Here is a 15,491-nt window from a genome sequence, read left to right as displayed (position 1 = left end):
CAGTCACACCTGGTTAATAGCTGAAAGTTACCTTTGTAATCAATTTTGGAAGAGAAAATTTAGTTTCTGCTACCCATGGTTACAGTCCCTCTTCTACCAGCTCAGTCTTTATTTAACAATCTCCATGAAATGTTAACCATATTCAACAACAAATGCATAAATTCCTTTTATTGTTTATGGTCAGCAAGCTAAACTAATGGGTGCACTAGAAATACATAAAATATAAAGAAATAGAAGACCTTACTCTTTCCTGTTGTGGACCATGTTTTACATCTGTTCAAAATTGCTGTGCCTGTTATATGACCGGGCATGCATGGTGTGTTAAGGAAGAATGACATATAGGGGAGCTGGAGTCCCCACTCACTATCCCCAGCAGAGTCAGAGGTGTGTGGTGGTGAGGCCAGCAGGCAGAGCCAGGACCCCCAGGCACCATCCTCAGGCCATATGTGAACTTTCAGCATGAGACAGGACTCATTTCATCTCCATTTGTAGCAAGGGAATAACAATACTTCCTTTATCCTGGTTTACCTCCTAAGTTGTCTCTTCAGACAGCAATTTACTTGTGCAGGTACCATTTTTCACTCTGTGTCCATATAGCACAACAGGATACCAAGCTCAGTTAGGGCATCAATGTGTTAATACATCTAATAAAGAGTTGAATATATATTCCCTATATTTTGAAGAGTAGTTAATTATACTTTTTTCATAAAGCTGTACTTTTTCCTCTTTCCTTTAATAAAAATCCTCAATATTCGGCTGAGAAAGCAGGAAGTTATTTATGTCTCCCTGACATGGGAGCATAGCTTGGTCTCAGATGTCGTTTAAAGCAGCCTCAAAGCTATTCAAAACTGTATCAGGCTGGCTGCAGCCCCAGATCAATTGCAGTATAACTTCAGCCTTCTTTTCCCTGTCCTGACAGCTTCAGGGACGTGCTAGATGACCTGACTAGACTTCTTTAAACTCATACTCTAAGGAATCTCTACCTGCAGAAATCTGGGAAATTTCTTATTCCTTTATAACACAGAAGCACTTAGTAGCAGAGTTTCCAGAGTATTTAGGTAAGTAATAGAGCAGATACTGAAAACCAAGGTTTAATTTTTTCTGTCATAAATTTAAATTACAATTTTTAAATCTTTCAACTTATTCTAAAGAATACAAGTAATGATGCTTCTAAAGGATTCAGATGAAAACACACAACAAAGTTCTAAGTGGCTATACCTGTATTCATATCTTACTACTTACTCATCTCTTACTCCCTCATAAAACATTCAACTACTGCACAAAAATTGTTCTCACCAGATGGGAACTATTATCTCCTCTTGCCATGACAGGAAAAGGAAAATAAAATAATTTCTGGGGTATAAATGAAGACAAAATTCAAATAACCACAATTATAAAGTTATACTAGTTAGAAAAGCCTTTTCCCAAACATGAAAAATTAACAGCCTGGCAGCATGGATTAATTATGGATTAATTTATATGGCTATAGTAACCCTCAGCTCCTAGTATTTTGAGTACAGTGTTTGCAGTCACATATGTAAACACTGGCTATCTCCTTACAGAGTAGGATTTCTTCCTAAGAAGAGTACATATAAAAACGTGCTTTAGAAATTTATGTAGTAATCTCTTGATGTTTAAAAATATAATGCTATACAGAATAGACTGGGCATCTGTTTTGGGTTAACCCTGGTAGGCAAATAAGCCCCGTAGAGACACTTGCTCACTTCTCCCAGAGGGATGGGAGAGAGAATTGGAAGGACAGAAGTTAGAAAACTTGTAGGTTAACATAAAGACAGTTTAATAAATAAATAAAAAAGGAACAAAGAAAAACAAACCCAAGAAAAACAGGTGATGCAAAAAAACCCAATTGCTCACCACTAGCCAGTCCCCAAGCAACAGCAGTCCTGGCAACTTTTATTTCTGAGCATGATGTCCTGTGGTATGGGATATCCCTGTGGTCAGTTGGGGTCAGCTGTCCCAGCTGTGTCCCCTCCCAACACCTTGTGCACCCCCAGCCCGCTCACTGGTGGGACAGCATACGAAACAGAAAAGGCTGTGATGCTGTGCAAGCACTGCTCAGCAATAGATAAAACATCACTTGTGTTATCAGTACTGTTTTGGTCACAAATCCAAAACATAGCACCATACAAGGTGCTATGAAGAACATTAACCCCATCCTTGCCAAAACCAGTACAGCATGCCTACTGGTACTCCCTTGTACCTTGAACTCAGCACATCCTCTGGCTAGCATTGCCTACACCTGATCATAAAAGGTGTACAACACCATCCAAATGTATGAGCTGCAGTGTGGAAGCTTTATCAGTGTGCTGGGATAGCTGCTCAGCAAGACTTACTAGAGTGTCATGCAGTCACATCACTTCTACTCCCAGTACTCACTCATGCTGAAACAAGTTTTATGCCTTGCCCCATCATTCTGGTAACTCCAGGCCACTGTGGGTCCTTCTGTAGTGGGAGACACTGATTTGCCCAAATACATGTCATACTATCTTAGGCCCATATAAAAAAGACTACATACAAGAATGAGACCTTCCCTCCTGAATGAACAGTGAGAAGCTACCATTACTGTGTGTTATGATTTAATTCCTCCTACACCAGCTACCAGGTAAGGGTAGGGAATCAAACCCTATCAAGCACACATCTTTGTCATGTGCTAAGTGACATTCATGCTTAGCTACACACCTGGATCTGCACAGAACATCCTGAACAGAGGCAGTGCAACGTGTCCATTACCACTGCAGTCCGTGAGAGGCTGAAGCACATGAACAGTGACGCTGTCCACCTTGAACATGATCCACATCACCTAATCCTAGAACCAGAACTTCAGTTCAACAAGGTGCTAAGTCCTGTAAGCGAGTCCCAAAAGAGAAAGGTTAGTCTCAAGGTTTGCATCATTTTGGAACACAGTATCTGTCACCTATCCTTAACTCTTGGTAGACTCAGACCTGCCTGGTGACTTAAACACACAATCAGCATAATATTGTTATAAGTGAATATGTACAGCCACCATTGTTATAGCAGTGCTTTTGGATTACATCTGGTTTTCATCTGCATCTTCTTACTTTAAGAATTGATCAGATCCTAGTCCTCAGATATTCCATGCTTCAACACAGTGCTGACAGTGTTCCAGGGGCCAGGGTCACCCTTTTCAGGGATGACCCAGTCTTCAGCTCACACCAAGAACCAGGAATAGTTAAGACACAGGCAGCAAAGATTAGCCACATCTGACTAGAAGGCCCCCATACTGTACTCGGTCACCTCTGAAGGGTTCAGGGCGCAGAGGCTGCTGTGGGTGCAGGGGGTGTTAGAGATGTCTGCAGGGCTGTGACTCCCCGTTGGAGATTGGCTGTAGTGTCCTGCGGGGCTTGGAGGTTCCCCTGGAGTTCTGGAGGGCCGATGTCATGGAAAGGGCAGGTCCCATAGCGCCCAGCACGGGGGCACGGTCCCGTCCCACCTCGGGGTCAGGCCCACAGTGCTGGGCCCATGGGCAGGGCTGGGGAGGGCCGGGGGGAGGCCAGGCCGCGCCGGCAGGCTGCTGCGGCCTGGGGCCTGGATGAGAGATTAGCAGGACTCTTCATCAAAGACTAAGTGTATTCAAACAGGCTTTTAGCAGTTCATAAAGCAAAGCTTCTTTTTCTCGATAATTCAAAATGGCCAAAATCTCCTGAAGACACTAGTGACCAGAACCTGGTATTTGTTGACAGCTGAATTTGTTTACTCCCTGTTTAGGATCTGCTAATGGCAAATTGCTACAGAGAGAAATCAGAAAGCATGAGGATGAAAAAATGTTTTCCAAATCATAAATTGCTGTTACCAGAATTACAACATCCAAGAATTGCCATGAATTACATCTTCAGGCTGTCACAAGAACAAGTATGTTTTGCTCTTTTTTTCCTTGTTGCCCACAACTTTGTCACACAAATAGTTAAGGTTTTCAGCTGTTTCCCACTACAGACTTTGCTGTAGGTCTGAGTTACCAGCCTCTTTCAAACCCTAATGTGCTCTTACTCTTGAATTATTTTCAAGCCAGCAGAAAATGTCAAAGAAGCAGGATATTGCACGGGGGGTGGGAAGGTAAGGCCATGGATACCTCTTTTCCAAAGCTCCCTAGGTTTCACATATAAGTCACTTTCATGCCACAATTTATACTTTCAGAATGCACAGATATTGTAAGGTAATTTTAAAAGTTGTATGTTAGGTCTAAATATACAATCCCATTAATGAATGACATGGACTGCAAATGGGGTTTATAAGTCTCTCTTCCATATTATATTTTGAAAACGCACCCCCCTGTATTTTAATATTGGGTTAATATGCTGAATAATAATAATTCATATTTATATTGCAGCTTTCATTCTGCTAGACCGCAAAATGCTTCCAGTTACATGCATACCACAGTACACAGATGCAGCCATCTCTGTGGCAGGTGTAAAGTGGGCAACAGCCAAAGAGAGAGGAACTTCAGAGCTTAGGGCAGTATGGTCAACCTCTAGCCTGAAGCCACTGCATAGAGCAGAATAACTTAGTTTTAAGATAACTGGAGAAGTCCTGAAGCCTACAAACTTAGTCTCCTTTTAAAAAATGTATGACAGAAATAAGTGCTGCATGGAGATGAAGCATTTCCATTAAAAGTACCACCACTGAGGTACTCTGAAAGAAAAAAAAAAAAAAAAAAAAAAATCTCTTTTGGATGCCTAAAAGCATAATGAAATAAGCAATTCAATTATTACTCTCTTTTTTCAGGAGGAAGAGGATTACAGAGGACAGATAGAGAATGGAGGGGAATGTTTCGGAGAAAGTTGATTTTAATCCAAAATAAAATTGGAACAGGTCCCAGTCAAGTGATTGGTCTGATTTCTATTCAGTTTTGCCAGCCCAAGTGGGTCCCAATATCACTATTATGCCCGGTATCATGTGACTAGTCTCACTGAGAGAACACAGTTTACATGCTGAAAGCCGATGGTATGAAGCCTTTAGTGTACACCTGCTTTTTTTGGAAACATTTCAAAGATGTTTCTTTCGGTGTGGCGGAATAGTAAAGTGAAGCCCTGCTTAAAAAGAAATGCCTTTTTGGGGAAATGTTCTTGTGACAGGAAAAGGTAGAACAACAACTTCACATGTTACTCTTTCAACTGATATTAGTTTTGATTTATTCAGCAGAAATTCCTCTTCATCTAAGGCTATTCCCAGCTTTCTGTCCTCTGATACAGAAGTCAGTCCCAAACACTAACATGTAACCCTTTGAAGTCAGAAACTAGAGATACTTAACGCAAGTGTAAACTGGAATTCATTTTTTACAGACTTTTATTACAATCTTGATGCCAGATCTTCAAGAGAGAGCTTAGCTCCCATCTAGTAAGTAAATGAAGAGGTCAAAAATTACCAGCTACAGTTGTTAGGGTTTTTTAAATCAAAGATGATGAGAGTTGCAGCTGCTCAGCTCTTCTAAAAAATTGGTCAAAATTTACGAGAGGAGCCTGGGGTAAAATGCCTTTCCCATGGGGATAAATTCTCTCTCCATCTGACTTGAGGTTACAATGAGTTGTAGAGAATTTTAAAATGGTCATGATTATTGTTTGATGTTGAGTTCTCCAGCTGTTAATGCAGGTGTACTCCTAGTTTCATCCAAGGAAAACATATATCGTATGTTCTTACTGCTAGTTGCTACTGGTTGAGCAAGAGAGGGTAATGGCTAACACAAGCAAATAGAAAGCAAGAGAAAGGCAAAGAATCAAAATGTACAGAAAAAGAAAGGACTCAAAAAAGAGGGTTAAGCAACACCTCTCTCCTCAATTATTTTCATCTGCACCTCTTATTTAAAACTAAGATTTTGTGGTCTTTTCCCACTCATTTTCTGCCTTCAAGTGTGACAGAGAAGCTTTTTCAAAAATATTTCCAAAAACAGTCACACAGGCAGGTGTTTTTTACGAGACTTGAGACCACTGTACATAAAATGGCATGCTTCCATGCAAGAACTTTTCATCTTCCCATCATTTTGGAAACTAGCAGTAATGAAAGTGTTTGTTTCTAGCTCTTGTGCAAGTATGGTCTTCTAAGACAGACAAACATGTTATCTCCACAGGTTGGCTTGCCAAGCAGTGAGAATCAATGCACTTCTAGCACTTGATGTGACCTTTTTCCTTCACTCCCTCTAGATCAGATCATTCAGTAGCCACTTCACAGGACTGGCACAAATTAAGAATGATCAAACCTTGGGAGCTATTTGATTTATAATTTTAATGGACATGTACACTGTGCATGTGAAAAACTTAACTGACAAGATAATGTGAAGTTTCAAGGATTTTTTTTGTTTGTTTCTTTTTAATATTTTAATATCTTTTAGTGGTACAATTTGAAAGATGTAGCATCTTCAGGGAGATAATCTGCCTGCAGACCACAGTAAAGCTAGGAAGCTGAAGCAAACTACACTGTTTTCTATATAGAATGTGGATCTACTTTCACCTCAGACAATGAACGCAATCTCAAAGAGCAGTCCCTATTTTCTTGAAAGTCATTCAAATTGTCAAATACCCAACATATTTTCAAATGTAACCTAAACATGAACAGTGTAACTACGTTCATTTAAACTTTAAAATAACTTCCTGAGAGAGAGGAAGAACGAGCACAAACCCATTTTGTAGATAATATTAAACAAACATTAGCAGAAATAGATTTAGAACTAAAACAGAGTTTACTGAAATCCATCTACTGCCATTATTAAAAGGGTGTTTATAACAAAATTATCCATTATTTCTTATTCCTGTTATAAAGGTATTCAGGGACTAGTTTGCACTATCAGAAGAAATACTGTATCATTGATTAAGAGTCCTTCTTGTATCTTTCAGTTTTCAGCAAAGCTCCTTCTGTCCTAGAAAAGGCAGGTGTTTGATCTGAGAACACATTACTTCAGAAATCTATTTTAAGAATTTCAAGCCTGAAACTAATGTGGCAGGTTTTAAAGCATTGTTCTAAATAGATTGTCAGTTACTATTCACTAATATATTTCTACTGAGCATGCTCAGCATAGATATCTATAGGGAACAGAGGGCCCTAAAGACTTTCTGCTTATTATTTAGGACCAGCATTTCATCTCATTTTCCTCTTACTAAGTCACAGAGATTTGATTCCCTACCAGTCAAGTTAAGATCCTACAACATAGACTATTTTACAGACAATAACAACTTCATTTTCAAAGCTTAAATACTAAAAATCACATAGTGAAAAGAATACCATCACTAAATTATCTTACTCTGTATCTATGGAGTATCAAAGTCTCCATGTCCTGCTTTTTAAGTTTCCCATAAGCTTTCTATTAGCAGCAATGGACTCCAACAAATAATTTCCAAAGGACATTATCTGTTCTTCCCAAAGCCTAAAACTACATGTTCAACTTCCCAAACATTTTTTGAATTCACAATGTTATGAAAAGCCAGTATCTACAGCTGTTACAAAGGTAGCTTGTATAAGCCATTTATGCTATATAAAGCCTCCTTCTTCACACCAGTGGCAAATAAACCTTCAATTCGACATGACTGTAACTGTGATATATGACACACAAATATATGCTTCATTGGTATCTGCATCTAGATAAATTTGTCCTTACCTCAGTAAATGCAGAATCAGTGTAACGAATTAGCTTAAGAGTTTAAAAGAAGACAAGATGTAATAATCAGGTTGTATCCTCTCCCTGCCCCTACCTCAATACATCCCGAAGTTATTCCCGTTTAGCTTCCAAAACTAAAATCAGAATAAAAAAGAATGTTGTCTTCCAGGTTCTGCTTTTCTTTCTGGAGTAAAGTTTGAAAGTAGCACAGGTGTCCAACAGATTCTTATTTAGTCTCATACCTGCAAGTCCTCTACATGTGATTGTTGAAGTAGTGTAGACTGAACAGAAGTATGCCTTGCTATACTAAAATATATACATTCTCAGAGGCAAAGTAAAGGTATTGAATTTTCAGGCTAGAAAATTTTCTTCTGAATGATGAGGTCACAGATTCCAATAGCCTTTTTTTCTGATTAAGAACATATTTGAATCATTTGGTCAGTACAGCTTCACTTGATTGAATGGACCGCTGAAGTGGAAAGCTTCTACTTAGCTAGAGCCAAGTGTCTCATAGCTTTTGAAGAAGGATAAAAGTAGTTGAAAAGTCCTTCTTATGTTTGTTTGCAATGTAAGACCAGAGATTTCTGTCCTGGAAGCAAGGGAGGACTAAAACAGAGATACTGACCAGTCAGTTTCTAGAGAAATTGGTTAGACTTACTGCATACATCCATGGAAAATATTGGCTAAGAAACTGAAGTTGCAATCCTATGGAAGAGAACTGACCATAGGAAGTCAGGAAGTAAAAATAATAAAGATATGAAATTGCCATTGAATGTATACTTTTCTAATACAGTGTGGAGATATGTCATAGTTGAACATTACAGTATTTGAGGTATAGTATTTATTCCAGAACACTATTATTATTATGACATTCATACTGAAAGAATTATCCTCAGTTCCCTTCACTCTACAGTTGGTCCTATAAAGATCCAGCTAATTGGTATTTAAACAGTTTAACAGTTACAGCTCTTGTTGGTTTTTACTGTGCCAGCAGCTTCCTTTGCAGACATCATCTAGTAAACTATTATGCTAGTAAACTAAATAGGGCCAGGGCACTATGGCATGCAACTGTCCATATTATTTAATTGCTAGTACACTCCTTGGCATAGATTTGACACGTGGGAACTAGCACTCTTCCAGGCAACACCTGGGCACAGTTTGGAGGGTAAGGCAAGTCTGGGATGGATCCCAATACACAATACAGACAAGGCTAACATGTTTTAGGGAAGAAAGTTTAGCTATATGGATGTAAGCCATGCTCTGCCACTTGCCCTCAGGGGCAAACAAGGAGCCAGGGCACTTTCATTTTTTTATTTACTTTGTATAGACAAAGACTTTGAGACCAATTTTCTTCTCACATCATTATGACTCACTCTATTGAAGCCACAGATTTATAGCAGATGTGTAAAAGTCCAATAATCACCATATCTCTTCAGTGTGTGTTTTCAGGAGTGAGGAGGAATATAGGAGACGTGGCAATTATCTTCTTTTACAAGTAACTTAAATGGGGTTAGAGCTACTTTACATTTGCCCACTAACAACAGCATCTGCTATATTCTGATTTCTTACCTCTTCTTTTTTAACACCTGTAGGTAAACTGATGCAGTTTTAAATGTAAGGATTCAGACACAGATCTGTGATTTTGATTGCTTAGCCCTAACATCACAAAATAGGTTGCCAGAAGCTCACAGTTGCCCTTTCCTTTTAATTTGCTGCTTCAGAATATCAAGGTTTTTTGTATCAGTTTCATTTATATCGACTAGCTTTGGTCATTAGCAGCATGGCGCAATCCAGTATTACAGTCTGCTCATGGATGAATGTGCAGCCAACAGCCTGCTTTACGTGTAACTAACTGGGGCATCATTCCTTTTCCTGTCACATATTCTGCTCAGATCGTGCAAGAGCAAGCAGTATATGTTTGTTTGTCATTGCCCCATATACATCAGAAAGCAAGCACCTCATAGCCCCAGGATGCACAGTAGGTAGCCTTTTGCTGAACCTGAGCTTTTGAGTATCTTTGATGTTACCTCTCTGGAAAAAAAATCTGTTGCCATGAAGAACAATTCCCCCATTCTATTATACCAACACATAGGGGCAGCTCCATTGGTTAGCAAAATTACACTTTAAGATAAGAAAAATAAAAACCAAAATCAAAAAAAACCTCTCCGTAGTGTTAAGACAAAATCAAAACTGAACAGAAACAGAGGAACAAGAATCAGCCTTATAACTTTCCTGTTACTAGTGTGTCATGTATTGTTATTTTCCTAACCCGAAAAAAAAAACAAAAACAAAACCACCAAACCAAACCTTATATGTAAAGGATATCTCCCTCTGTTTACATGCACATGAGTTACATGTCACTCATTTAGGCTTCCTGAGATTTTCTTCTCAATGCTATTGGTATGGAGCTGTGATGCTCTCAGCCCAGTTTGTACATTTTTACGCTTTGATGGTTTATTTGGCTTTCCATTCATATCGTTTGAACTACCTGGCTCCTTTTCAGACTCAGAAGCCCTGCTGCTAACATGATACAGCAAGCTTACAATGCCCCAAATAAACATAATAGAGCTGGGAATTACATACTCTCTTCCTCATACAAAATCCCACCCCAAAATGACCCTTCTTTCACTCTCCCTCACAGGCACATATACGCAACTGCACACAGTCAGGACTCCTTACATAAACTCAACCAAATAAATAATTTGGCCCTTCAAGCACAAAGAAAATCTGCTGTCTTATCAGCTTCTCTTTACTGATTCCAGCAAGTACTCAGTCTTTCAGGGTGCTCTGTGTTACTCTCTTCTAGTGCTACTACACATACCCCACCTGTTCCTAAGATATATTTGGTCAAAGACTATATATATATATATATATGAATATATTAAGTCCTAGGCGGTAATTATTTCCCCTCTCTGCCTGCCTTGACTCTTCCCAGCACAACTCACATGAACGCAACATGTCTTCACAGAGCACTATACAGACTCTCCAGGACTACAGCATACTGACACAGGATGCCCATCATGTGCTTCTCCCAGACCCACCAGATATCTCAAAGCAGAAGGAGCTCCCACCCATCTAACCTATTTCTTCACCTCTCTGTTTCCCAGGTACATTTGACAGTCCTTCACTCAAGCGTAATATTCACTTTTTGCTTTTTTTTCACCACTGATACTGGACAAAAAAGAAAGTCAGGAGCGGGGGAGAAAAAGATGAAAAGAAAGGAAAATGTAGTAACAGATTAGATCTAAAAAACACCGAGACCAATTTTCCCCACCTTCTGAGATTTAAATATACATACACATAGCACTGAAACCCTGCTTGAAGTGTGCTGAGCAAATGCTAGAACAAAATGAGTAGAAACACTCTGGAACTAATCTGCTTTTGTGATTCTGTACCATTTGGTTTTACTCTGGTCAGTAATACGAGCAACACATAAAACTCTGAAAAAGGTGGATGGCATAATAATGTAAAAACAGACTAACTTGTGAGCAATGAATAATTTAAGCAAAGTAAAACTTTTTACTTTCAGGATAAAAGGTTTTAAGCTGAATTTAAATAAGGTCTGATCTTTCTTTTATATAAATAAGTTTCCAGTGGAAATGGCAAGCAATTTGTGATATTGTGTTGGTTTTGGTATGCCATTTTGAGACTTTCTCCATAAGTCATAATTTATCACAAAATTAAACATAATTATAGATGAACGATTTGCTTGAAGAGCAATTACAAAAAAAGGAATAGGGGAAAACACTCGTACACTTACAGTCTAATGTACTACAGTAAAGTTCACAAAGCATATGAAAAGAAAAAATACAGTAACAGTTTCTAGAGAATGGAGATTTTTTGATTACTGTCACTACTTGCTTAAGAAGTAGGCTTTTCCATTCCCAGAATGAAAAAAAAGTTTCTACAAAATTTAAAAATTCAAACACACAAAGACTGTGAAATGACAGAGCTAAGATCGTTCTTTTAAAAGGTTTTTTTGTAGTTAAATATTTAGTCTTTCTCTGAGCAAATAAAAATCCCTAGAATTTGATCATATGGCCTCACATTACCAAGACTGGTTATCTGCCAAACTGGAATCATTTGTTCCACTGCACTAATTACTACCATACAAGCATATGAAGCAACTGATGGCAGCAGTAGATTATTGTCCTCTAGGTGTAGCAGAACTAGACCAAAATGAGGCAGAACAGAAAGGTTAAGGCAGCCGAATCCTGCCTGAAGACTTTGCAGCTGTCTCTGCTACAGAGAGCCCATGTCATGGCACTCAGGTCATTGAGCAGGTGACACTTTACCTTTGGCTCCAAGCCTGGCACCCTATGGCCCGATTGTCAGAAACAATAGTATCAGAAACTCCTACTAAAGGCAACAGGAACTCTGCTTTGAACATAACAAGTTCCACGTAACACTAAGTGTTCTAAAAACTCTGGGATTATATAACCAATGAGCCAAAATTAGTGAATTTTCTCCTTCTGTGCTGTAGTTTTTCATCAGAAGTACAGCTAATGTCATGTTTTACCTTACCCAGCTACCACAAGTGCTCAGGTATAACAGCAGCAGCAAGCAACAGAGAGAAACTAATAAGAAAGTTAATAATTTTGTCTTCAGTGGAAGATTGGAGGAACTGTAGTTCCTTGGATCTTCCCTTTGCCCTTCTTGAAGGCAGGAGTGACACTGGTTTACTTCCAGTCTTCAGGCACCTCTCGCAGTCACTGTGACCCAGCCATCAAGAGTGGCTCCACAGTGACATCAGCCAGCTCCCTGAGCACCCATGGGTGCATCCTGTCAAGCCCCATGGACTTACATATGTCCAGTCTAATTGCTCTCTAACTCCCTTCTCCACAGAGGGTAAGTCTTCCGTGCTCCAGATGTTTAGGTTGTAAAATGATGAAAGAACTGCTTCCTGATAATCATATCTTGTGCTAATGCTGCATAAATAATAAAGAATAATACATCATTAAAGCAAAAATCAGCATGTATTTGGAATGTTCTCACTGCTGCAACTATACAAAGACCTGCCCCAGGGAGCCAGCCATTTAGCTCAGAAGAAATTTCTATGATGAAGTTTGCTACATTTCACAGCTGTATTTCATGAACAGGAAAAAGAAAGGAGTACTACTATTCCTAAGTCTTATTTATTACACTGCTGCAGTTGTTTTTGCAACATCTATGAATTTTATTAGGGATGAGTATCCTACTGCTCTAAGCATATATAATGCTATGGATTACTAGAATTCTTAAGCATATGTCATATATTCAGCAAAAAAAAATATCTGCTCCAAAGAACTCCCAATTCACAGGTTAGAGGAGGAATGACAAATATATTCAATGAAAACCAAGAGAAAGTAAATCACAAGAGAATTACAACAATATTCATTTGCTTGCAGGTATAAAAACAAATAAATAGGCATTAAACTACTAAAAAAATCTGAGACAATAAGGAGTTCAGGAAAAATGAGACATACATTGGAAAAAATGTCTTAAAAGGGCTGTCAGGTGACATGGAATTAAGGGGAAAAAGGAAGGTTTGGCACACTAGATTAAAAAAATATTTGGTGCATATAAGACAGATATTTTTCAGATATAAATTTACTTCTACCTCACACAAACCTTTCTTCTAATGATGATGATAAATAAATGACATGAAAAAGGCTAGGCAGAGAATCTATTTTATATAAGCTTCATATCCAGAAAATATCCAGTCTAACATTTCTCCTGCAATTCATTCTTGTTTTCCCTTCCATTTAGTTTCTTGCTCACATATTTTAAAGGCTGTTGTCAACAACCATGTTGATATTGGCAGCTTTACAGCTGTGAAACCAGAAGCATTATGGAAGTCAGGCCTTCCCTCTCAGGAGCAAAGGGAACAAGGGGTTGTTTGCTGAAGGCAGCACTCTCTGTCACCCCCGATACAGAGTTCGTTAAAGCCTTAGGGACGACCAGCCTTCTTGGAAGCAGAGTTGTTGTGACAATGAGAATCGCAGAAGTTGTGAACATAAGAATATTAGACATTTGAGTAAGAAGAAAAGGCTACTAGGCCAAACACACCTGTCTTTTTTGGTTTCTCTTGATTTTGTCATTTTCTTTTTTTCAGCATCCATCTCAGTATTACCTTCTCCAGAAACAAATATGCTTTTCTACATTTTTACAGTATTTGCTTATTTTCTAAAGCCATTCTGTTTGTGTATTCCCACTTGCAGGCAAGAATCTGCTCAGAATTCTTTATTCTTTTTTAGAATTGTCTCCTGTCTCTTGTGCTCCTTCCCAGTACCCAGATGTATTTTACCAATTCCTTTCATATTTTAGGAGTTATTGGCTCAAATATTCATCCTGCCCCAGCTTAAATGGAAATCACGTGAACCATGTATTCTCAGAGAAACACCTGCCTTCTGCACAGTAAAACAAAGAAAAATTCTAACAGGATATTGAACAACATTGAAAATAGACTCCAAATATGCAATGCTAATTGATGTAGATTGCACACTTCAACATCGTGCTTAATTTTTCCCCCTCTCCTCTAAAGAAGAGTATAGTGGAGAAACATATAGCCCCAGAAAGAGCAATATATTATGAGAAGTCTATTAATATTCCAATTAGATTGTGGGAGTAATAGGTGCATTCATTTCAGAGAGGAGATGAAAAAGACAAGCTGTGAGGGGTACATTATTAAAAGTAGTGCACAATGGCAATAAACTAAAAAACATTTGTGTGTCTTCACACCCAGTTCAAGGACGAGTACATTTCATAATGTTGAAATAGATTTACAGTGAATTAATAGAAACTTTGAAAATAAAATCCCCTTAATTGTCTCATTAATTAGCACAGACCAGTGGAGTAGTCAAGACAGTGGCATTGTTGTTGATGTGCTACACAAGTAGAGAGCATCAGACAGCACTGCCAGGAAAACTGAGAGTCTGCAGAGAGAGAGAGAGAGCAGACAAAGGCGGCAGAGAGACTGAGCACACACAGACTAAGTGCGACTACCATCTGGGCCCATTTAGGGGTGGCTTGGTACAGATGAATGAACTAAGTGGGAAAAAGGGTAGCAAGACCGGACACTGAAAGAGATGAAAGGAGGACCAGGCAAGGGAGAAAAAACATAAGTGCAGGCATGGAGCGAAGCTGGTGCAAAAAGCCTGTGTGGGAGGAAAGGAGGGAATGGGCACAAGAGTCATTCAGCTCCAGGCAGTGAACGCCCAGCGACAGCTACATGAAGGTCACTGCTTTGGCCGCTTTGCAGCTGCTTCTACTGCTGGCAGTCTCTGCCTCTTCTCAGCCCTCTCCATGGCCAGTTTAGGGAGGGCAGTGGTTTAGGGGGCACCACCTGGGTCCCAGCATCCCCACGGTAAAATGGCCTCCCAGGCCGGAGGATGGGCACAGGCAGCACCAGGGCAGAGGTGATCACCCAGCAGTAGCACTCCCTGACTTCCATTTTGCATGTAAACCTAAACACGACTTATACTCCCCCAGTTAGCTTCTGCAGTTTCCTGCAGCTAGATGAACAGATTCTAACAGGTAAAAGGGACTATAGTTTAATGTGAGAATTAAAAATGTCACGTGAAGTGATAGCAACTAGTACTAACAGTTGACCTTATGTTATTTCTTAATAATTCAAAAATGTTTCAGGATAAAAGTGTGGAAAAGACAGTTTGATTTACGTAAAAAATACAGGCTTTTTTAGGCATGTAAACACTTAATTCCCTAAGATTAAATGGTAGGAGGCCAGCGCCCAAGAGTGGTTACCAGAATAGTCTTCACATTAATCTGGACATTTATAATGACTCCTACAAGTTTGTGTTTATTTTGCAAAGTTAAAACAAAGTTTTGCAAATGACCAGGGAGTCAGCAAAGCCTACCTCTGTGTCTGGCA

At 39.2% G+C, this 15,491-nt stretch overlaps 1 protein-coding gene across 9 annotated transcripts in view; it reads right to left on the bottom strand.

Annotated features, from left to right (window-relative positions):
* The window catches only part of MYT1L (myelin transcription factor 1 like), a 310,674-nt gene that overhangs the window by 190,761 nt on the left and 104,422 nt on the right, over window positions 1-15,491 (bottom strand). For 3 of the 9 annotated variants that reach the window (XM_026844765.1, XM_026844768.1, XM_026844769.1), the window contains exon 1: window positions 2,701-2,816. The exons of 4 other annotated variants lie outside the window; for them this stretch is intronic. In XM_026844765.1, the coding sequence (XP_026700566.1) occupies window positions 2,701-2,781 (81 nt within the window). In that variant the 5' untranslated portion in view covers window positions 2,782-2,816. Of the gene's footprint in view, window positions 1-2,700; window positions 2,817-15,491 lie in introns of those variants that run through there. 2 more of the 9 variants (XM_026844766.1, XM_026844767.1) reach the window with 1 other exon arrangement.

Source organism: Athene cunicularia (genome assembly GCF_003259725.1).
Source record: "Athene cunicularia isolate RWA chromosome 3 unlocalized genomic scaffold, athCun1 chr3_part1, whole genome shotgun sequence".
Taxonomy (NCBI): domain Eukaryota; kingdom Metazoa; phylum Chordata; class Aves; order Strigiformes; family Strigidae; genus Athene; species Athene cunicularia.
Note: the sequence above shows the minus strand (reverse complement) of the source record. Positions and strands in the feature narration are given on the sequence as shown.